Source organism: Halichondria panicea, chromosome 15 (assembly GCF_963675165.1).
Source record: "Halichondria panicea chromosome 15, odHalPani1.1, whole genome shotgun sequence".
Taxonomy (NCBI): Eukaryota; Metazoa; Porifera; class Demospongiae; order Suberitida; family Halichondriidae; genus Halichondria; species Halichondria panicea.
The window spans coordinates 5,240,126-5,263,103 of NC_087391.1; the positions used below are offsets into that span (position 1 = coordinate 5,240,126).

Here is a 22,978-nt window from a genome sequence, read left to right on the forward strand (position 1 = left end):
TATATGCACTCTCCTATTGTAATGCCACGCCCCTCCCCTCCCTCTCTCCAGGATTAAGAGCCGGATCCCATATATTGGGAAGAGCAAGTCAGACTAGAGAGAGACACGTACGTACCAGTGCATGGGCAGAGCAATATGTGAACTTACTATAAACTGACTCTTAGCTAGTAGCTTCTAATTAATCACTGTGTAGCCGACTATCATTGTGTGCATAATTATGTACATTGTATAATGTGTTATAATTATTTACTCCCATTATCTTGTTAAAAATAAATTTAATTTGTTGAATGACTAAAATAGTTCGAATGTAATTAAAAACACCATGAATGTTCAGTTCGACATTTTTCTTCGTACCACAAGCTCATCATGTGATTAGCATGTGATAGGTCCTCCGTTACTGAGCCGCTGTGTACAGGAGGTGGGTATACTCGTGTGAAGCCTCGTCTGTTGACATGCTCTAGGAAAGCCATTTTGAGGCTGAACGAGACGTCTTGACTCCTACAGTGGTGGCACAGCGCACACTCCTAGTGGGGGAGAGGAGTGGTTAGTATAGTAGAGCTATGTAATGAGATTTAGGTTAGTCTTGCTGAATAGCTTTCAACAGTGAAGGCATTAACAGTAACAGTGTTATTATGTTGATTTTAAGCAGCGCTATAGGAGCACACATTAAGTGTAGAAGTTAAGTGTTTTAGCTAAAACAGCTTCACTAAGTAAGCATACAACCTCCCAAACAACTCTCACCTTTTTCTCTGTGCACTGAGCACAGGTTGTGTCCAGACACACTTCCAGAGGTACCTGGACATCAGCCTCACTAACCAACATGACACTCTCGTACTCTCCATTGTAGCGTATGCCCGAGGTGAGTGGTCGAGCAAGGCCAGTCAGCGAGAGAGTGTTGTACACCACCTGCTCATACATCAGCCTGTTCTCAGAGAAATGATCAGAGGAGAGGTTTGGAGACATGTTAACCTGTGAGAGAACAGTATCGGATCAGCAGCTAATATTATTATAGAGATGCTTACCTCCATTAGCCATACTTTGAATTTGTCATCAATCACAAAATCGAATCTTACCAGCTCAAAAAAATGCCTTTTATAAAATAAAAAAAGATACTGCTATGAAACACTGGGTGGCTCAGTAGCTATGGTTACCTGGTCGGCATGGACAGCTTACTGATAATGTTAGGCTCACATCTCAGTAGCACCTGAAGATATAAAGTCTCATAAACACATCACTACACTAAACTGTATAATTACCTCCTGAATAGCACGATCCACCTGCTCCCACAAGTCATTAGATGGATGCCCTGAATATCGAATAATTATTAGTGCCGAGTGATTATCGTTAAACCATCAGAAGTTACCTTTTTTCTTCAGGACAACGTTGAGAGCTTCTTTGTTACTGAGCGACTGTTTGGTAAGCAAGGAAGCTATCGATTTGACCTGGAGAGAATGACAAGAAAAAAGTTGCCGTTACAGAGTGATTACAACCTAACAAAACAATACAGCTAAGCTCTATAATAACAAACACGCAATAATACCCGTATAGTAAGTAATTTTCGCGGGGTAAAAAATTCGTTATTTTTGACCTCGACGAAAATTTTACCCAGGCGTTGTTTCCGGAACACATGCAATGCAGTGCAGGCTGAAGCAAACGAACATTTTACTCACGAAATCACCGCTGTTCAAATTTTTTGCCCTACGAAAATTACCCGCTATACAAACAGCTTAGTATGACTCACCTCTGAGGGTCGTGTGTACTCGTCATCCACCACGTACTTCTTAACTTTGTGCACATCAAAAGGTTCGTAATCTTCTGAACAGAATCTACGCATATGGTACAATTAGCGGAGTCTCCTTTAATTAGCGATGCCCCTTACCGCACTAACACCTCTCCACTGTACGTGTACACCCTGAGGGGATCCACCGAGGTAATGACTGTGTACACACCAATATCAAACTTCCTGCAGGAGAGAAAGAGGAAATGAAATGAGCAGCGACAAATAACAAAGTATCCACATACCTTCCATCGATAAGTAAAGGATTTCCAATGAACTGCTGAATAAAAGATCCTTCTCCATGTACATTAACACCTACATAATTATGTATGATCGAAAAAACACAAAATTTCATAATCATACGTACTCTTAATATCAGTGACTATTTTTATTCTTCGGTGGTTGTTGTCTTTTTTTATCCACAGCTGTTCCGGATGAGCCGTTGCCTCGGTAACAAACTCCTCGGCTTGTTTGGGGAGCTGAAATGCTTTAGGGATGAACTCGAATTTCATTGTAGCTAATTGAGGCTTGAACGCAAAACAACCAGAGCCGGGGAAATGATTCACCCTTTGATGTGGTTTAAGCCCTGCCCAGAAACTTGTCGGTAGAGAACGGTACGGGTATTCGTAAGACCACAGTACATCCCAACTGTCTCGTTGGCCGCCCTGTACGTAACCTAGTCGACGAAATACACTTATCACATGACTCAAGGGTTGCTCCTGTTCGGATGGAAATAATTAATTACTAGAAATAAACGGATAATGGAAGGCACTTACTGTTTTGTGGTAGATCCAGAAAACAGGAGGTTTATCGTCAGTGGTGTGTGTTTGGGTGGGGGTGGTCTTGGGGTCAGAGGTCGTTTGTTTGATCACGGAGACGTTCAGTAACAGTGCGGCAGTGATGATGAGTAGTACGGTGAGACAGGTGGCTAATCGATTCCGTAGCAACTGCTTGCACATGAACAGGAGGTAGTGTAACAGCTTGTTGTGACTTCGGCTCAGATCCATTGTACGCCTCTACATGTACCAGTAGAAACAAAAGCAATTTATAATATTATGGAAACAATAAAACAATAGATACCAAGTCCTCATGAAACATGCATATACCATAGTTACAGTTTTACCTACAGTTACCTGGACTGCAGCACGTACTGCACCACTGACTCTTTGGGACTTTAGCTGTGCTCCAGCCCTAGCCCTGTACGTACTTCTTCAGTTAATTAATTATCCAACCTCAGATGAGGAGGCGTTGAGGTTACACCACATGTACCCACATCCTGTGGTTGACTGTGCATCCGGTATCACATGTATAATTGAATAACATTGTAAACAAGCTGACTCAACTATTAAGACCTTAAAGTGTACATCACAGGTCAGCTAAATTCTAGCTTCATGGACCTGCAATATTAGAGTTGAAATAAGTCAAGAGAGATGGACTTCTATACCCTGCTCCCCCCAGAGATAGCCCTTGTGATAGCCCTTCACCTGGACCTGGGAAGCATTGCCTGCTGTCTGCTAGTATGTAGGCAATGGAACAATGTACTGAGTAGCCTCGAGCCATACTGGAGGCAAGCATGTACTAAACTGGGCCTCTCAGACAACCTTATGGAGCACCTAGTTGATCGATATGACAGCACAAAGAGAGTTGCATTTGCAGCTGACAGACAACGAAGGATACTATTGGAGTCTCCTTATGTTTCTACCAGTGTTACTGCAGGGTACCCGTACAACGTACATTATGTGTGCAACTCGGTCAAGGACAACATACTAGTTGGTACAGTGTATAAAGACTTCAAGCCGTGTGGAATTGTGATCAAAGCGATCGGGCGAACGTCTGTCAGTAAAACTGTCATTAATCCAAAGTTTTCTATGATAGCTGAAAACAGAACTTACTGGACTCGTATAGTGTCCAATACTCTTGTTCATGTAACTGCAAGTGGCTTGTGGAGCATCTATGATCTCAATCGTAATGGAGTCCTGCTTGTGCAGTGGAGAGGAGCTGCCATTTTCGACTCTGAAGTAAAGATCGCAATTTGCGAGACTTGTCACAGCATTTGCACAGCCAAACTTGTCAGTAGTCATTCTTTACCTGCATATTGGGACCTGCGTGTAATTTCACCGAGTACGAACATTGATGCACAAAACAGTCAACCCACAACTCTGAGATTCAAAGTTGAAGCAGAGACACATTGCTCAAGAGTGAAACAGACAACAAAATATAAGAAATCAGTTCTCATTTTTCCTCTGACCACTCGGACAAACTCAAGAGGAGCTTGCACACAACACTCTGTTTTGCTGCAATGTGGAAGAACTGTCTATAGTTACAAATTGTTTGGAGATGATCAAGACTCGAATAGTGATAAACTGTCGTACTCACCAAAGTACAACTTGTCAGTAAACGTTGAAACTGATGCAGTACAGCACAAGAACTGCGGCTTGAGTACTGAGATAGTTTTATCTAAAAACCAGGAGCTGCTTGGAATGGTGTTTCAATCGCAGCTAATCATTTGGGAGAAAAGAACTTCAAAGTTACTGAGTGTGGCTGATATTGAACTGGAGACATACGCCCATGAACAAATACAGCTGGTAGCGCTGGGTAGAGTGTACTCGCTTATCGGCCTAGAGTTTGCCACATCTCTACTCGTTATTGTAACAAGTACTGGTCAAATTGTTCGTGAATTCTCCGACTTTGCCGAGCGTCACATCCCTCTTGTACCACCATACATTGAATATCTTGGGGCCCTCCAGGACAGCTGGTTATCTGATGTGACGCATACACCCACCTCCGCACTACCCACCCTCGTGTATTGGAACAAGACCAACAGAACAGTCGAGGGAATATCGTTTGGTCGAGATTCTGAGGGGAGAGTTGGTGAAGAGATTGTGTCTACTCAACGAAGAGCATGGTGGAAGTTTTGGTGAACTGTGATTCTGTTGTTATTATGTGTGTGTATGGGAATTAAACCAGTTGTTGTGGTCTGTTACATCATATTGTCGATCATGCATATATCTAATTATACATTCTGATCGTGGTATATGTACTGTGAGATAATGTTCTATATATAGCTCCCCTACTAAAAATGACTTGCAAGGTCTTGCATGCTTCATGCATGTATTGACAAGAAGTAGTAAGGATCTTGACATGAAAAGAATCATGTCAAGATTCTTGCCAATTCCATACATGCTTGTTGCAAGTGCACACATGCAAGGGTACTTCAAATGTTCAGGCAAGACTCTTACTCTGATTCTTCTCAATTTCTTGCATGGATATGACAAGCTGTAACATAAGGTTACTTCAAGTGTTAAGGCAAGACTCTTACTCTGATTCTTCTCAATTTCTTGCATGTATATGACAAGCTGTAACATAAGGTTACTTCAAGTGTTCAGGCAAGACTCTTACCCTGATTCTTCTCAATTTCTTGCATGTATATGACAAGCTGTAACATAAGGTTACTTCAAGTGTTCAGGCAAGACTCTTACACTGATTCTTGTCGATTCCTGTCATGGATATGACAAGTGTGTACATATAAGTAAGGTAATTATAACGAGTGTGGGTGCTACCCAATATACATAGTGCTGGCTATACAACTGTTACTCAATACTCCCCCAGCGTTAAATTTTAATGATGGAACTGGCATTATACATTTGTACAAAGTCATGGTACCATTAAAATGAAATTGATTGTAGTACCATACTTAAAACATGATTGGTGGTACCACATATAATGATTAAATGAAAATGATTGCAGTACTATAGTGTTAACCCGGCCAGACTTAAAAATGAAATGACCAAGGTTCAAATGTTATGTTGCAGTTCACTGCCGGAATTACTCCCCCAATTTTTGCTATGTATTCGAATACAACTTCTTGGTTGAGAATAGAAAAGAACTGGAGCTGATGCATCCCTCAGATACTTTCTATAGTGGGTCCGTGTTCTTGATGGAGTAGCCATTGCTGATCGACATCGACATTAGCTTGTAGCTAGCAACACATTAATTGGCATGTGCACTATTTAGAATACTCACGTGACAAGTCCATGCTTGGGGTGCACTATTTAGAATGCGCACATGTCAATTATAGTCAGAGTCTGGAGTATAGTATAGTATAGTACTAGCTAGCTAGCTGCGTGCAGACCATCTCTAGCTCTATCATCTCTATCACTCAACCAACATGGACTCCATGGACTCAAGCTCCGATTTTACAAGCGAGGCTGAAATAGATGAAATAGACTCTGTATCTCAGTCTCCACCAGCCTTCTCACCTCCAGCAGACCCATCTATCGGGAATATAAGGCCCAAGAGATCACAAAAACCTTCAACTAAACTAAGAAATAATGCTGAAAACATCAAGGCAGCACTTTTAGATCTGTCAAGTAAGTTTAGTAACCAATTTTGCAGATATAATTATAGTCAGCTATTGTGCATGGTAATTACTGTAGTATCCTCATTCAGGGGTTGCTATTGTGAGGTGCACAAGGCCCAACTTAGTGAGCTGTCAACGGAGGGTGGTGAAGCACTCACTCTAGAGCATCTGAAGAAGAGTAGCAAGTTGATGCTGAGATACAAGCGGAAAGACTACGCTGTTCAATTTGTTCACTTCAAAGGTACGTATTTACTTGCTAATGTATGTAGTTTATGTGTCCTCTTCCTCTCAGATAATTATGACAAGGAGAATAAAGATAAGAATGGGCCGAGAAAACAGAAGCGTCAACAGGAAAAAGAGGTAGAAGGCCTGCCAAGGCAAAAGGACACGTCAAAAGCGACGCTTGGTATTCTCACGAACGCTCTGAAGAAGCGAAAAACAGTTGAAACAGTGGACTCAACTGCCGTTCTTAGTGACAAGGTGATACGGGCATAGGAAAAGGGTTACTCAGTTGCATGCAATACTACCAACCATTCACTTCAGGCTAGGAAAGAGCAAACTATAGGAATCTTGGTATCATTTTGACGCTTAAGCATTACTCTATTTGACTCTATTTGATAAAAACACCATTTGATACTAAGGGCTATGCCCTATCACCTATTTTTCTAGTTTTAAAGTCTTGTAGCATGATTTGATGATGGCGTTTTATTTTTCAGGATACTAAATTTGAACGGGTAGAGAAACCCTTGTGTGAGGTGATACTAGCGAGGATCGACCGGATGGAGAACACACTATCTGAGCTAGTGGCACTCTTGAAGTCCCGTCCACAATCTGTAGAAGATGCAAGTGTGGCAGTAAAGCGTGAAACGTCTGATGAAATTGTAAGTGTACGTACTATTAGCATGACACAATTATGTTCATGTGCACACCATTATAATTATGGTACTATTATATTATAATTATGGTACTCTTTCCCCGCAGATAAACGGTCGGAATGTAATGCGTGTACCAGCAAGGGATGCGTATGCATTTGCCCTCTTGCTCATGGATGCTCTGTTTTCAAGGGAGGAGCTGTCCGGATGTCTACTATACAAGTCAGACAAGAGCAAGAAACCTGGTCTGGATGGGGAAAGGGTCCAACAAATGATGATGCTGGTGGAGAGGAGGTTTGGCGCGGAAGGCTGGAATGATAAAACTTTAATAGCAAAGGCAAACCAGAAGTGCCGGGATTCTAAACCCATCGTTATTAAGGAGGACTGATGCGCGCTCGTTCATTCTGTTTATGTTTTATATCATTAGAGATTGCAAGTTTCTGAAAAGTTACTCGAGTTCCCTTTGCATGTTTCTCACATGATCCACTGAAATTCATGCGTGTTTCTTACCTAGCCCTTGCATGATTCTTTGACTATAAAGGCATAAGTTTCAGGTGTGTTTCTTGCAATTGTAATGCATGAGCCTTACATGAATCTTGTATAAGATTCATGCAGAGTATCTTGCATGGAGCTTGCACCAAAATCATGAAATGAATCTTGTGAATGAACTTGTCAGGATCATACCATTGTCATGGCAATAATCTTAGCAAGAGCATGTCAAGAACTTCTAATAGGGTCGGCTACAATATCTTGTTCATTTTTATTATGTTTATGATACCACGGCACAATTTATATTTGCACTTTTTATCATGAAAAACTTTCAAGAAAAAACACTATTTTGTTCAGCCATAAAAATGATTGATACATACTGTTCATAATAATGTACTTATATAAAGCAGTTCTTGCGTGGTCTGCTCTCTAGAGGGGCTGGTTGCTAAGGAACCTTTGGAACATGGCCAAAGCTTGCTTGGGGCGATACTGGGGCACCTGCACATGTACAGAAAAAGATACAGTCAATATAATAAATTAATGTAGTTTTCTTTAGAATCGATATAGTGAACGTAATATTATAAGGGGGGATGGTTAACTATAGAATGGATCTCTCGATATATCACACTATTAGCTTTTATTAGCTGTTTGTGTAGCAGGTATAGTGTTGAGGCTACTGTGCTGGCAGTGCTGCACTCACCATATGTCCTGAGCCCTTGACTGTCACAAACTGGAAGTCATTGGTATCGTACTTAGTGACATAGCCCGCCACCTGATCGTCCACCATCCATGGCCTCCAGCCCTCCTTCACACCAAAGCCAAGACCTGACGTCCATTGCTGTGAGGGTGTGTGTGTGGGGGGGGGGGAAAGTTAGGGTTGAGTGAGTCATACTGCCGCACATTTAGGCTACTAAACAGTGTACATTAATTGCAGGGGAAGATTTATAGTTGTTCAGGAAGGAATCTGCTTTTTATCCTCACAATTTGGTTCTAATATTCAATTTGGCATATGCGTAATAGTTTAACGAGGAGAGGGTCGGGGGATTACCCCTCCTTGCCACCCTGGATCTGCTCAATTGTAATACAGCTGTGTGTTGTACCTCATTTCCGATGAAAGGGACACATCCGTCCACGTCTCCATTGAAGATCATTGTCCGGTAGGTTTTACTGAGTGTGAGGAAGAAACAGTAATCACTATAATAATACTGTTCAAACTGCTTAGCATTACAAACATAGTGGTACACGTAGTGCTATACACTACACAATGAGCCCGTTAGCCTACACGGACGGAGGCTCACATGAGTGTCGGGTATATGGGCAGGAGGGAGCCGGTGTTGGCCATGTAGTGGAGCTTCTGTTGGTCACAGATCCTCCAGCCTCCAATTTCAGCCTTGGACTTGACGTGAATGGCCTTTCTCACCTGGGGAGAGGAAAGAAAGAGTGTGAAAAGTCACATCTATGTCAGAAATGGATCATTGATACTAACTGTTGAAAAATGTTCAACTACATCCCACCCCCTTTATTATGGCTCGGGGACTCTTTCAGTCGCTATAACGTAAGTTACATGCATCCAATTTCAATGATTTTCTGATTTTCTGAAAGCTTAGAATGAGACCTTTTAAATAGTGCCATCAATGTTCATATTTGGGAGATTGTCAATTTCGGCCAAATACCATGGTCCAAGGGCGAAAAAATTACAAATTATAGTCCGAATCAAATTAGGATTTAAACACACCATTTGAAAGGTATTTTTCTAAGCTTTCAGAAAATCAGAAAATTGTTGAAATCGGATCAATGATACCAAAGTTATGGCTGTTGAAGGATCACTACACCTCCCCCTGGATTACTAGTAGTAGTACAATTATACATCAACGTACTGCTTCATTGTCCAAGTACTTTGACTCGACGTGATCATCAATGCACCCGTCAGGACCATAGTATCGAGAGGGGTCCTCCAGATAAGACACCAGGTGATCCTTAATAGGGTTACTGTGTATGTGTGGGGACGCAGAAATATTAAAAATTGAGTCTTTTGATCTTTTGAATGTATTGTACCAAGAAATGCATGAAGGCAACACTTAGGCGCATGAAGTAATTGCATGAGTGTGCATTTTGACTACTAGGGTCAGTGTACCTGGCTCTGGATACAGATTGCAGGTTGCTGAAACAGGGCGAGTAAATATCGTAGATGTTAACTTTTCCAATCATCATAGACATTTCATTTATCTTGTCCGAGCAAGCCTCGCTGTATGTGCGTGTGCATTCACTATGGACATCACATGAGTGGGGTATTTAGACTTACTCTAGTTTCGAGAAGTCGCCACAAGTTTTCATAATTTCATCGTACAGTTCCTGAGGGAGTAAAGAATAATTGTCAACAAAAGTCAGCAACAGTAACTATGCAACTCACGTCAGGAAACAACGCATGGCCATGGTAAAAGTCGATATGGATCTTTATGCCCGTCTGATGACCACACCCACCAACAAGGTTACCCACACAGCCGTTACCAACCTACAAACACAAAAATTATTTAATTGACATTTGCTTTCAAAGAGCTTTAAGTGATGAAATTGAACAATCCAAACTAAAGTTCAAATATAGAGCATCAAAGTACAGTTAGAGCTCACCATGAAACCCTTGAGATTGATGACCTGATTAGCAGGGACCTTCTCGTTCATGAGTCGTATCGTATTCACCAGAGTGGGCACGTAGATGCCAGCATAGGACTCACCACTGCAGCCCGAGATAATAACGAGATTACATAACTATTATTATATTTCTGGAGGAAATTTAAATTAATGGAAGGGGAACTCACGCCACAAAGAATTCGTGATTCTTGAACTCTGGGTAGCTGTTGAAAAAGTTGACAAGGAAGTGGTAGTTGTCCAGAGCCGTCTGATTATCATCGATGATGTAATCTTTGGGATTGTCGGAATAAGAGAAGCCCACTCCAGCGGGTGACTCCACTGTGTGTGTGTGTGTGGGGGTGTGTGTGTGGGAGGGTGTGTGTATGGGCAGGTGTGTGTGTGTGGGCGGTTAATTTAATTTATCGAAACTAAACAGCTTTCATTCACCATATATGGGCATTGTTTGTTACAGCATCATGACAGTATTTGGCAATAGTCAAGAGAGATGATGACTTACAAAACATAACATTGGCAATCTTTGCCCAGGTGTAGGGATTGTAGATGAGGTCAGGTAGGGTCAGATTGTCAGCTGAGGTACGGTTGAAATGAAGTGGTCCCTGCTCGTTAAGATATCCGTCCAATGAGCTGCAGCCTGGGCCGCCATTCTGGAGACGTCAGGTGGTAAGCAACATCACATGACTCGCTATTATAATAATAATGATTGCACTATCATAAGATTGGGAGAGTCATATGATCTACCAAAGTACACCTAATGACTATGAATATCTCTCACAGGAAAAAAAATGTGCACACAGTATAATTATAGCTAATACAGCTAGCAAGCTAAACGACTTATTTTTATACCATTGATCTAAAAAAATTATTCGCCAATAGCCGAAAATAAGTGGTGATGGGTAGTAGTGCAGGTACATGAATAATCTATGATTAAACTTACCAGCCATAGGACGATGGGGTCGTTCATTGGATCATTCTCACTCTCCACCAACCTGCAGCAGCATACATACACACACTGCATAAATGAGCTCACTACTGACGTACCAGTAGTGCAGGTTCTTGCCACTGGTCTGGTCCAACTTGATATAGCCACTGTACTGCTTGGAGGGGAGAGCACCCTTCCAGCCTGGTAGGGACTGTATGAGATGCTCGGGAATTGCTCCCAGTGCGGGGCTAGCTACCAACGCCAACAGCAAAATGCTCAGAGAAGAGAGACCCATCTTTTACGGTCCAAGGATACTATACAAATGTATATGAATCATGTGATGGCTTGTTAAAATGTGGTGTTAATCATTATTGCTGAGCTAGCTGCTCTGCAGAAAAGTGGGTGGATCTCATATTATGCAATAGTGACGCGTTTGTGCAGCTGGAAGAAGTCGTGCATTCCTTCAAAAATGTCTTCTGTTGTCCAACTTTTCTTGCTGATTCTGCTCACCATCAGTTCAGTGAACAGCAGGCAGTTAACGTTGGTCTACACTGCTGAGTACATTGATGACCTTGTGGTAATCACTTTGCAAAATGCTGATGAAGAGAGCACTGATCACGTTAGTTAAATAAATTATTGCTTGCATGAACGCAAAAAATTGCATCGATATTGTTCTCATTTCTGCAGGTACCTAATCTAGGAAATCTCGCGGCCTCTCAAATCACAATTTCGGACTGCACTCCCGGCACACCCTCACAGGACGGCCTCCTCCCTGCTGTCTACACACTCATCACAGTCTCTTCACTCTCCCTAAGCAGCTCTGGCATCCCTACACTCTCGCTCTCCGTCCCCAGTTATCTAGGGGCTGGCGGGTGCCTGGAGGTCGTCGTGCAGCCTTTGTGGTTGAGAGCTGGCCTCATTGTGCTGGAACTAAAGTAAGAAACGTATTGATTGTAATAGTTTATCGTATGATGTACACTATGTGCACTGGAATTTGTACAGTTAAGCAAGTAATTGTACGGGGGCTTATTTTCGAATAACGACCGTGAAATGCTATTAAAACTGCAGATAACTGCATCATACGTGCAATAAGCACTCATAAACAAGCACTGGCAAGGTAAATAGCACTTGGCTTCACCTCGTGTCTTAATTGCCATTGCTTGTTACTCGTGCTATTAATCCCATATTGTTCTGTAACCTGTAAGCTCTTGCTATACTTTATGCTGTGATAGCTCCGTGGCTCCATCCTAGTACTGTACTACTCATTATGACATCTTTTTTAGGAGAATAATCAAGCTAACAACTGAGAGCAGAAACAGTACTGAGCTGTTCTGCCCCACAGGTAATACACTTTCTATCTCCTATTCCAAATAACCCATTCCAATACAGGGCAGTGTGAGGTGTTGGACACCAGCTGGCTTGGCTGGGGTGGAGCTAGTCTTGTTCGCAACCTCACAAATGGAGCGTACAGTCTGGTTCACTATGATCAAACTTGTAAGTACAACCGTTATAATAATAATAGATGTACGAAATAATTCCTCGCAATGTCTCTTACCACTACAGCTATAGATAACGGTACTCTAATACCGCATCCTCTACCACGTTGCCTGGACAATGAAAGTGAGATGGCTATCTAATGAAAACGTGCAGTGATTGCGTTCAGATCAAAATGTTCCATTCTCGAAGAAAATGCAATTGCATGGGTTATTGTGAAAAATGGACCTCACTGTTCACAGCTTTAGGGTTGTGCATTTTTTACCCCTTTGAAATACCTAGAAGGAGTTCTACTCTATCTCCTCACACGCACTGCAGCTAGTTCCGTAGGCCACTCTCTATCTCCTCACACGTACTGCAGCTAGTTCCGTAGGCCACTCTCTATCTCCTCACACACACTGCAGCTAGCATGGCTACAACTTGGAGGACGGTAGTGACCAATGAAACAACCTGTCGTGAGGTCTTTACTCCCAGTAGAGTCTTCGTTGCCTCAAAGAGAAGTGTGTTTGTGGTTGGAAATGGTCTCCTATACAGGTACTCTAATATTAAAGTATTTTTGTCTTCCTCTTGACCTGACCTCTTACTACAGTCCAGACGATGGCACCGACCTCTACCAGCTGGTCACACCCGACTACGCTAACGGGAGGGTACTCAGTTTTGCTGTCTCTTTGGTCGGAAGAATGTTTTCAATGATTCTTCCCCCCCAGGTACAGCTAGGAAGCAACGTCCACTATCACTAACCCTAACCCTCTTCCAATATCCTCCACTCTTCTCTACTGTCTCCCATTTCCTATTCCTATAACTATAGTTACGTATAGCAGTCCCTGGTATAAAAATGTATTTGCATGCAGGTCCAGAACGCATCAACGGCTCTGTACTTCGGGTTCGTGGGCAGTAGCACTGTTTCTAAGCTCTACCCCTCATCGTTGTTGGACCACCTCCTGGAGTTGGGCTACGATCTCAATCTCACTGCCGGCTCTGTAACGTTTGACAATGGACAGCTGTACCTAGTAAGAGAGTGTTACTAATTATGCCTCTAGGCGTAGCCACACAAGGGATATGGTAAAGCTGACTGTAACTGCTCAACGGTTGCAATGCGACAAAAACTAACAGCTTCTATAGGCTTCTAGTCACGTTCTCTTGGATTTTAATTCGTGGATTTGCAACTAAAGCTTTGTTCTCCAGTTATCGCTAGTTTGACTCACAGTGAAGGCTGTTGCAGTCTCTTTAGAATCTCTTTCATGGCTCATCTATTTACACAAACATTCTATTCAACTTATGAGTGAGCCTTGCACTAAAGTGCTTCTTGTCCCACTAAAACGAAACGCCACTAAAACGAAACAGTAGTCAATAATGAGCATGGCACCTAATTCTGTCCCTAACCCTAACGCTAACCTGCCCCATTTTTACCCTTCGTTTCTGGTGTTTCGTTTTAGTGGCGCTTTGTTTTAGTGGGACTACATACAAGCGCTAGCTGTTTGTTAGCTACAAAAGTCAGTAGAGTTGCAAAGCTGCATGCATGCAGCCCTTGTGAAGTCTGACCTCATTGCAGATCCACCTCTTTTTATTATTCATTGACAGGAAATTCAATAAAACTTCTACAATGATCTATACATGCTTCTATCTTCTGGCTTCTATCCTTGAAGATCATTCATCAGCCATCAGATAGACTTCTGTTTCCATTAAGCTCCTCTTCTATAATGATTAAATTTCATAATAACAAACATATAATTATTGTAACAGTGCAAAGCAAACTAATTATCCCTTCTATACATTCTAATACTTTTTGAGCGAAAGCAAAACAAGGCGAGAAGCATTAGCACAGCGCAGCTTGCACCACTTGTTTGTCAAGCAATCGTACTTTGATTAATTCTGATTTTGTTGCAGACCATAGATTCTTCACGACTAAGACTACCACTAGAAGTGCTATTGAACCAGGAGTCCAACAGAGGGGCACTCACTTTCACACAGCCGCAACAACACCGGCTCCTCCGCCCACGCATCCACAACCTCACAACTGGCATAGATGAGTGTCCATACCAAGACGTCCGTATAGAGGCACCTGTGTGTGGGCGGATCACACGCACAACGTACTTTGTGGAGAGAGTGGGGGTACTTCGGTGGACCACAGGCCAACTCTCGGCAACTACGAACTGTTCAATAATGGCCGACAGGGTTCCTACACAAATATTCCTGAAGAAATGGGATAACTATAAGCTTAGAGTACATTTTGAGATCAGTCCAACGTTCAATGGTATGCGGCGATAATTATACATTTAACAGCTAAAACGTTAAAAAATACGTAGGTGTTTCCACTTATAATGCTCTCTCCACACTCACACACACACACACACACACGCACACACAGACCCTGCCAAACTGCTCATCACGCCGATAGTCTCAGACCCAGACACAGTTCAAGTGACTATCACCTCCATCTACAACCCCATTAGTAACATTGTCAGCTTCACCATCGTGATGACTGAGAGTGGACGACTGAGCAGTCAGTGGAGTCCAGGTGCAGTAGCTGTGGAAACAGACCTCACACTGAATGTAAGCATTTCTGGATCCATGTAATGCATTTTGATTTAGTGTATACTAGTGCTTTCCTAAAGTGTTGGCATTAATTTTACGTACAGTATATAATTATGTTCTGTGATTTGCGCTACAGGTGTGGGGGTCTCAAAGAAACTGTATAGACGTTTATTCCAACTCCCCCTTAACACCAGTGAGTTACGCTATACTGTAGGACTGTAATTTTTTGTGGGTGAAAAAAGTTTGCGAATGAGCCAAATTGCGATCTAATGCGTTTTGGTAAGGATGGTGTGTAGTACTAATTTAGGTTTTGCGATTTTATTTTTGCTAATCAATTGATTAACCCTCGTAAAGTTTGAAAAGCAGGAAAGTACATCGATTTTGTCATTTAAGAGAAATGTACTCTGTCACTTGCATTAGTATAATATTAGTCTTTATTTTTAATTTGTACTCGCTATTGTAAGTACTATATACAGGGCGCACATTAGGTTAGCGTAATATGCTACTAGTGTATCCATGCATTTTGCAGAATTATTATAAAAAAAAAAAAATAAAAAAAAAAAATGTAGTAACATGTCTCTATAAGTTGATACTCTACTATAATACACTTTGTGTCCTTCTCAACTTTATTTTCCTTGCCGCAGGATTACATCGAGACAACCGTTCATGTGGGATGCCCTCCAGGCCTTTCTCTGACCTTTGACCCTGTGGCAACCCACTCCCAGTTTGAGCAGCACTGTCAGAGCACAGCCAACATCTCCTGTTACTACTTCAGGCATGGTGAGTTTGGATGAAATGAACTTCTTTTTTTTACGGATTGGGAGCCCTTAACATCTTTACTGTACATATCATACTACACTTGATATGTACGTAGCAAGGCAAATTACGTACCATTTGTTTTATTACTTAAGTCTTACGTAAATTAATAGTTATTTATTACAGAATTTCGACCAGTATTCAAGTTGGTGGACGTAGTAACGAGCCAGGAGAATATCTACTCTGGGCTGTACACCCTGAGGGCATTGTCTGGGGGAGTTGACCTATCAGAGATGACTCAGTTCCAGCCCAGCCAACAAGTGTGAGTGCACTACTAAAACTAATGTCAACGGAAACCCAATGTTTTCTCCCTGTTTGATCATTATTAGGGAGATGAGTATTTGGACCCCAGTGAACAGTAGCAAGAAGTTAGCACCTGTGTATCACTATGGAGACAATGCCATCAGGTAGGGACACCTCCACACCTTACACACCCCTCACTTATCACACTCTCCACACAGGTGGGCGTGCAGTACGACCAGTCCTTGTGGTGAGATCATACCACGGAACGCAAAAACATCCGAATATTACCTCCTCATTGAGGCGTCCAATTGGTTAGTTAATCATGTGACCTACAGGAGGCTATGCTATTGGTCTATGTCTCGCACAGGTTGGTGTCACAGAATAGCACATATTGTCATTACTCAGTCCAGTTCCTGATCCGGGTACACGGTATGGGAATGGGAGCAGTCACCACTGTCGCCTCACTCGTGGTGTGTTGGCAACAACAGCTTTATATAATAATCCACTGTCTCCTCTTCACACTATCCCCACTCTTATGTAACTATAGGCCCATCAGGACAAATTGCTTGACTTAATTGATTATAATAATTATATACTTTCAAAATTACAGAGTGTAACTTGTTATTCAGCGTATTATACTCTCACCCCACCCCCTATAGCCCGTTATGTTACCCCCTCCCTCCCATGCAGGTGTGCACGACGATCATTGCCCTGCTGGTAACGGTTGTGTTCCTGTGTTGGCTACGAAGGGACAAGCTCGTCTACTGGAGGGACAGTCTCATGGTTGTCCTGAAGAGACGGTGTGGAGGATGGGGGGAGGGCACTCGGACAAGACTACAAAAGATAGCAGCTCGAGCACGCAAACTAAACTCAAGCAAAAACTTTAACAAACTTTGAACTTTGATAATATAATAATTATATAATATTATATATATATATATATAATTAACGATAATTATCTACACATTGACAACTTTCACTGTCTTCGCTTTCTCATTCTATCACGTTTATGACTAATCGTTTTCTTGCCAGTTCTAATATGACCTTTACCCTTTCCACGACGATCGTTCTTCTGTTCCCAGAGCAGCTGTTTCCCATGAGTCACACCCCTCTTGGTTTGCACAGTGTCTGCAGTGTTGGCGTCATCCCCTTCTAGCAAGTGAGAAAACTGCATGTGGTGGGAGACAAGAATAAAAATGTTATAATATCCAAAATATTAAACTTATAACAACACAACTTAATATAGAGCAAATCGGACAATATTTGATAAAACTGAAGTTAGTGTAAAGATACACACACACATAATGTAGGAACATGACTTGCCTCTTCTGCAGCTGCAAACAATGAGCTCATGTCGTTCTCTCCCTCAGGCAGTTGGGCGCTAGTGTGTGTGTGTGTGGGGGGGGGGGATAAAAAGCAGTACATTCGAGGCTGTTAGTTCGTTACATTGCCAACAGTTGAGCAGTTACAGCTGTAATACACACACACACACAACCACAGCTTTAACATAATTCTTGTGCGGCTACGCCTCGAGGCATTATAATACTAACATAGATATAGGTCTCAGCTCAATTAACTTACTTTGTTCTTTGTTTCTTTGTTTGCGGCCGCTCTTCTTCTTCATCTGATGACATATTCTCGAGCAACATTCTCTCCAGCTCCTCCACACCACCCTCCTCATTGTCACTGGCCCCGCCCACTAACGAGTCCACATCACCTGAGGCAACAAAAAACAGAGCTCTTACCAAACAATTTCTAAAAAATCTTATTTACACGTACTGTCCGAATCTATATTCTCTCGTTCGCTGTTTGCTTTTCCTTTCCTTTTTGCCTGCCTCCCAGCCGTTGCCAGCTCACTACGAGGACTCAGGTCAACCATCGCACACACACTCACACCAACTGCATCTCTTACCCAGCAAAGTCCATTTCACTCCCACTCTCGTCATCGTCATTGATTGTCTTCTTGTCTTTTGCTGCCTCCTCACCGAGAGTTGTTTTGCGTGTGAAGTAGGTGTGCATGAATAGCTCGTCTTCGCGGATTTTATCTGGCTTCAGGGACGCAAACTCGGCGGAGTTAACTGCAGGGTCAAGAGAGAATAAATTAACCCATTTCAAATTGACAAAACTATCAACGTGCATAAATTAAAGAGTAGAATATGCAAAGCTTAATGTCAAGGTTGTTACCAGGAGCGTCTGTCCTGGCTTTGTCTGGGAGTAGCCTGGAGGCACGCTGCATGAGAGAGCCTCCGTGGTCACTGTCCTTCTGTTTCGGGTTCCTGTACACAAATCGATCCAGGAAGTGCATCATCGTGAAGTCCTCTAGGGGATCCCCCTTGTACTCTACATGCTCCCCCTGTAACGTTGTGTGTGTGTGTGTTGTGTGTGTGGTGTGTGTGTGTGTGGTGTGTGTGGTGTGTGTGGTGTGGTGTGGTGTGTGTGTGGTGTGTGTGTGTGTGTGTGTGTGTGTGTGTGTGTGTGTGTGTGTGTGTGTGTGTGTGTGTATGTGTGTGTGTGCATGTGTGGGGGGGAAAACAGTTATAGATACGAAAAGCATATCATAGATTTAAGGCTTCATTTTGATTACACAGCTGCGAACTTACCAGGGCAATTTTGTTGGCAAATACTTGTACAGAAGGATGGAAATGCTGAGTCAGCTGAAGAACAGAATATACCATCATTATTCTCATTACCATAGTCAATCAGCTTACCCTGTTCAGCTCCCACAGGCAGCTGGTCTCTGCCTTGCAATACAGCGGATTCCTATTCATGATTTGATACGATGACGAATCTCGTGCAACGTTATCACTAATCTTGGTCACATGATCTTGAGAAGACGCGACAGGAACTTTGTCATCATTTCCAGAGTCTGAGTCGCTAGAGAGTGGGACATCTACAAAGTGTTCCAGGTCAGAGGTCGTGGGTTGCAGTATAAATGGCCACAGAGAAGGCTTGACTTTAAGCACCTGCGTTGTAACAGGAGCATAATACAATGTAAACACTGCATGCGATTAATGCTCCAAGCTTGATCTTAAAATACGCCATTAATGCCTTGAGAATTACAGTGTACTAGTACAACCCAGGAAAACGTCAAACTAATACTGATAATTGTTAAAATTCTCTGGATGCTAGTACTATCTATCTACATGTGCAGTGCGCTATTAAATTGTACAATCACATCTCAAATTATAGGCAGTCAAAGTTCAACAGCTACCACTGCCCTTTCCGTGTAATTACACACCAGTAGTAAATGAGACATGTACTCTTTCAGTCGCCCAAAACTTGAGTTCCGTGCATCCAATTTCAATGATTTTCTAATTTCCTGAAAGCTTAGAAAGAGACCTTTCAAATGGTATCACCAATGTTTATATTTGGGAGATTACAGAATTTGCCAATTTAGGCCAAATACCATGGATTATAGCCCATGGTTCAAGGGCGAAAAATGACAAATTATGGTCCGAATCAAATTAGGGATTTGAAAACTTCATTTTAAAGATATCTTTCTAAGCTTTCAGAAAATCAGAAAATCAATGAAATTGGATCATCCGAATTAAAGTTATGGCTGTTCGAAATTGGTTCCCACAGAGATCACACCAATGTATGCATGCTTCTACAATCAAACCATTGGTACTGCTGCCACCATTAATGTTATAGAGTTGCAATGCATTTAATTTCGATGCAAGCTAGTAGCTCACCTCTGAAATGAGGTAGAGACAACCGCAGAGAAAGGCGGGGGAATGAAACAAGGCCACCTGTAGAATCCTCTTGACAAACGCCTTCACTCTGTTCATTTCCGGGTCGTTCTTGACACTCTTGAACAACAGATTTAGGAAGATGCCCTGAGAGGGTTAGCTGAGATAATTATAGACATTGAAAGCTGTGACTTGCCTGTTTTCCAGAATGTTTCAAAGAGGGGTCCATCAGTTTAGTGTAAAGGGCTTGGTAGTATCGTCCTGAAATGGCTTGTCTGGACTCCATTACTTGGTAAAGCAGAAGGAGCGACTGTATGCCTGTCGCTAAGGGCCCAATATGAACCACTTTGAATAAAGACTGCAAATGGTCCTCAAAAGATGGAATATCGCCTAGTGTTGAGTAAAATAAAGAAAGAAAATAATTATGAGGATTGGATTTGAACTTAACCCATACCAAGAATAACTAAATGCAAAAAAAACAAAAATACGACGAGGATGGGATTCGAACCCACGCGTGCAGAGCACAATGGATTAGCAGTCCATCGCCTTAACCACTCGGCCACCTCGTCAGACACACTGGGCATGATTCATGAGGGAAACCTTAATCATACCTCTCTTTGGTCTTACCCTTGAGGAATGGAAAAGCTCTGTTCACTCCAGTAAGCAACGCTCCAAGCATCTTGGCATCCAGTTCTCCACGTTCAACATACAGCTGACAACAGAGGAGGATAAATGAACATCAGAAAACAAAATCTATAGGAGCCTTACCTTGAAAAAAGTGAAGTAAATTTCAATTAGTTTAGCCACCAAAGCGTTCTCTTGTCCCGTTATAGTGAATTGATTGAGACAACAGACACAGTAGTACCTGAGAGAAGCAGGACACTATAGCAATACACTCCACAATATTAATCTGTGCTCTTACTGTGCCTTAGATTTGATATTCGGCCTGTGCAACAGTTTCTCTAGCTCCGTGGCAACAACCACCTTCATATTGACGTGGTGGTTCACTGGGAGAGCAAAGAGGACCATATATACCAAATCGACCCAAACAGTACAATTAAGCTAGTCAAAATCACTTAAGCACATTCAGTAGCCAGTACAACACAAGACAAAATAAGGAGAAGGCAATTAAGAGCTGTTGTTCAACTAACTCGTGAAATGTGACGCACTATGAACAAAATACCTACACACATAAACTTACATAATTTTAGCAAGAAAAGTGTGCATTTTGAGCCAATCTTTCTGATGGGGTCTCCAAGTTTGTTGACCAGTTGAGAGAGCAGCTCTTGTTCTTGCTCTGGCTTGCGGTAGAGGAGGTCAAACACGTGACCCAGTGCCTTCTCACGGATATTGGCCACCGTGTCGTGAAGCAAGCCCTGTAGTGACATGCACACTTAGTACACATGGCAACAATGGATAACAGATAGCAAAGAGAGTACTACAGAGACTGAATAAAAATAAAATTGTTTTCCAAGTGACACTAGCCTTAAATTAAACTTACCCTAATGATGGACAGAAATTGAGCGTATTTCGCCTTCAGCTGATCTTCGTAGTACCATAGCAACAACTTGGTGTGTCGTGCGTGAACAGATTGTTCACTGATAACCAGCTCACTTAGCGGCCTCTGTATGAAACACAACACAGTTCAACCAACCCACAGTACCACTGTCTGGAACATAGCTATAATATTATATTGACCAGCTGCTTTACCTGTTTTAGCGATTTGAGTTTTCTGTTGTCAGGGAGCAAATTTGTCAACCACAACTCCTTGAGGGCATCTGCAAGCAAAACAATCAATTATAGGCACTCAAAGGTAGCTATAAAAATTATTGCGATTGTTGCTAATAATAAGTGATAGGATTGAGTGGTGTACCTATGGCTAGCACACACTCTCTTTTCCCTTTTTTGCCAGCCATTGTTAGTAGGCTGTCCAGAGATGGTAGAGTGTGAACGGGGGACTCCTGAGGTGTGTGTGTGTGGGTGTGGGTGTGGGTGTGAGGAGTGGAGGGGGTGACTCTTGTGATAGCTACTGGCTAGATCTGTCAACACACCTGAATGAGTAGCGTACGAGTGGCCATTTTATCGCTGAGGGTGCCACCAGTGAGAACTTTTTTCAACCATCTCAAGTCTCCAGCACTCTTCCTCTTCTGACGAGCTGTATATCACATGACCATTACATAAAAACCATTTATATATTTTCTTCAACTATTTACTTTTCTCATAGAGTGACATTTCGCTCGCCATTAGCTCCTCCCCCACTTTTGTGAGGTGGACAATCACTCTCAGACTGACAGCGTCTGTTGGCTCGGTAGACTCAGACTGTAAAATTAAATTAAAATAATAATTAAGCTTCATCACGTACAATGATTGCATTTGTAGCAATTTGGCAGAACAAAAATTGTTTTTTTTGGTTGGTACAATAACAGCGCTAGGACTCACCTGATCGTACCACATTTGCTCGGTGTCTATGGAAACCAGCATCCTTTTGAGTGGTTTGGCAGAGACCGACATCAATTGTTTATCAAGATGGACAGTGGTGGGGGTGGTGGTCTGGGGAGTTTCCCTCTGCTGTGTCTGTTCGTCTGGTGACTCGTTCATCTTCTTCTTGTCTTTGGCTGCCTTTCGTGTGCTCGCTTTCAGACCAAGATTATCAATAAAACTTTGTATCTGTAAAATATAAACCTTAATTGCTGAAAAGATGCTTTCCAAACCGATTTCTCATAATTTATTGGAGTAAAATTTCAAAATTAATGAATGTACTCACATCTTGCCTGCACTTTTTATCGACATCGCTACCAATGAACACCATCTCCTCATCGCCATCTTCATCCACACCCTCAAGGAGGGACAGATCCTCCTGAGAGATGGACAAAATAATTATATTAACAGGAAGTGTGAAAAATCATCATTTCATGACACCAGGCACAAGTGGGATTTAGCGTATTATACACACTTCTCTGTGTACTCATGGCCATGTTATATAGACCTACCTGTGTTCCACCAAGGCACTGTATTTCTTCCAAAGTCAACTTCTCCATGACTTTTTCTGCAGCCACGTGGGTGAGAGTTCAAGGTTGCTCTAGCTAGGGGAAGTCCCCCTTGACAAGCTTTTACTGCACTTGTATGTGTTCATGC

At 42.2% G+C, this 22,978-nt stretch overlaps 7 protein-coding genes and 1 non-coding gene across 10 annotated transcripts in view; 4 read left to right on the forward strand and 4 right to left on the reverse strand.

Moving 5' to 3' along the window:
• LOC135348580 (reticulon-3-like) overlaps positions 1 to 288 on the forward strand; it is a 3,206-nt gene extending 2,918 nt beyond the window's left edge. The window contains exon 9 of the mRNA XM_064546843.1: positions 52 to 288. Coding sequence (XP_064402913.1) covers positions 52 to 97 — 46 coding nt within the window. The 3' untranslated portion in view covers positions 98 to 288. The remainder of the gene's footprint in view (positions 1 to 51) is intronic.
• Positions 237 to 3,037, reverse strand: LOC135348579 (probable tubulin polyglutamylase ttll-15). Of its 2 annotated transcripts, none has more exons than XM_064546841.1 (12): positions 2,911 to 3,037; positions 2,554 to 2,793; positions 2,145 to 2,496; positions 2,023 to 2,092; positions 1,880 to 1,963; positions 1,742 to 1,826; positions 1,364 to 1,442; positions 1,257 to 1,306; positions 1,152 to 1,204; positions 1,023 to 1,089; positions 742 to 969; positions 237 to 524 (listed from the first exon to the last, which is right to left on the reverse strand). In XM_064546841.1, the coding sequence occupies exons 2-12, from the start codon at positions 2,782 to 2,784 to the stop codon at positions 312 to 314; spliced, it is 1,512 nt and encodes a 503-aa protein (XP_064402911.1). In that variant the 5' UTR covers positions 2,785 to 2,793; positions 2,911 to 3,037; the 3' UTR covers positions 237 to 311. The 2 variants fall into 2 exon arrangements, with proteins under 2 accessions (XP_064402911.1, XP_064402912.1); XM_064546842.1 differs by having other exon boundaries at positions 2,901 to 3,007.
• A 66-nt stretch (positions 3,038 to 3,103) lies between these two features.
• LOC135348735 (uncharacterized) lies at positions 3,104 to 4,845 on the forward strand. Its single transcript, XM_064547035.1, has one exon. It carries the CDS (start codon positions 3,208 to 3,210, stop codon positions 4,696 to 4,698), a length of 1,491 nt encoding a protein of 496 aa, XP_064403105.1. The 5' UTR covers positions 3,104 to 3,207; the 3' UTR covers positions 4,699 to 4,845.
• Positions 4,846 to 5,769: 924 nt separating this feature from the next.
• LOC135348749 (uncharacterized) lies at positions 5,770 to 7,653 on the forward strand. Its single transcript, XM_064547054.1, has 5 exons — positions 5,770 to 6,147; positions 6,227 to 6,378; positions 6,430 to 6,617; positions 6,854 to 7,018; positions 7,119 to 7,653. The coding sequence occupies exons 2-5, from the start codon at positions 6,327 to 6,329 to the stop codon at positions 7,395 to 7,397; spliced, it is 684 nt and encodes a 227-aa protein (XP_064403124.1). The 5' UTR covers positions 5,770 to 6,147; positions 6,227 to 6,326; the 3' UTR covers positions 7,398 to 7,653.
• A 144-nt stretch (positions 7,654 to 7,797) lies between these two features.
• Positions 7,798 to 22,953, reverse strand: LOC135348743 (uncharacterized). Its single transcript, XM_064547043.1, has 14 exons — positions 22,948 to 22,953; positions 11,186 to 11,365; positions 11,082 to 11,133; positions 10,644 to 10,791; positions 10,315 to 10,465; positions 10,127 to 10,232; positions 9,909 to 10,010; positions 9,801 to 9,850; positions 9,633 to 9,743; positions 9,376 to 9,487; positions 8,797 to 8,918; positions 8,599 to 8,665; positions 8,199 to 8,336; positions 7,798 to 7,996 (listed from the first exon to the last, which is right to left on the reverse strand). Exons 2-14 carry the CDS (start codon positions 11,359 to 11,361, stop codon positions 7,928 to 7,930), a joined length of 1,404 nt encoding a protein of 467 aa, XP_064403113.1. The 5' UTR covers positions 11,362 to 11,365; positions 22,948 to 22,953; the 3' UTR covers positions 7,798 to 7,927.
• On the forward strand, positions 11,365 to 17,171 carry LOC135348740 (uncharacterized). Of its 2 annotated transcripts, XM_064547040.1 has the most exons (17): positions 11,365 to 11,685; positions 11,754 to 12,001; positions 12,350 to 12,408; positions 12,456 to 12,560; positions 12,630 to 12,686; positions 12,965 to 13,094; positions 13,150 to 13,267; positions 13,412 to 13,570; positions 14,448 to 14,814; positions 14,929 to 15,113; positions 15,232 to 15,288; positions 15,740 to 15,875; positions 16,038 to 16,173; positions 16,241 to 16,318; positions 16,373 to 16,465; positions 16,522 to 16,624; positions 16,845 to 17,171. In XM_064547040.1, the coding sequence occupies exons 1-17, from the start codon at positions 11,536 to 11,538 to the stop codon at positions 17,049 to 17,051; spliced, it is 2,388 nt and encodes a 795-aa protein (XP_064403110.1). In that variant the 5' UTR covers positions 11,365 to 11,535; the 3' UTR covers positions 17,052 to 17,171. The 2 variants fall into 2 exon arrangements, with proteins under 2 accessions (XP_064403110.1, XP_064403111.1); XM_064547041.1 differs by lacking the exon at positions 16,522 to 16,624 and having other exon boundaries at positions 16,845 to 17,024.
• LOC135348739 (CCAAT/enhancer-binding protein zeta-like) lies at positions 17,034 to 22,971 on the reverse strand. The gene is made up of 22 exons (XM_064547039.1): positions 22,834 to 22,971; positions 22,608 to 22,700; positions 22,283 to 22,510; positions 22,057 to 22,162; positions 21,895 to 21,998; positions 21,717 to 21,804; positions 21,554 to 21,621; positions 21,345 to 21,467; positions 21,045 to 21,219; positions 20,766 to 20,850; positions 20,612 to 20,708; positions 20,471 to 20,555; positions 20,040 to 20,233; positions 19,847 to 19,990; positions 18,863 to 19,117; positions 18,755 to 18,808; positions 18,339 to 18,507; positions 18,067 to 18,232; positions 17,934 to 18,010; positions 17,736 to 17,871; positions 17,478 to 17,535; positions 17,034 to 17,322 (listed from the first exon to the last, which is right to left on the reverse strand). The coding sequence occupies exons 1-22, from the start codon at positions 22,879 to 22,881 to the stop codon at positions 17,131 to 17,133; spliced, it is 2,745 nt and encodes a 914-aa protein (XP_064403109.1). The 5' UTR covers positions 22,882 to 22,971; the 3' UTR covers positions 17,034 to 17,130.
• Trnas-gcu (transfer RNA serine (anticodon GCU)) lies at positions 20,331 to 20,412 on the reverse strand. The gene has a single exon. It is a non-coding gene; the product is annotated as a tRNA-Ser (tRNA).
• Positions 22,972 to 22,978: the final 7 nt, after the last annotated feature.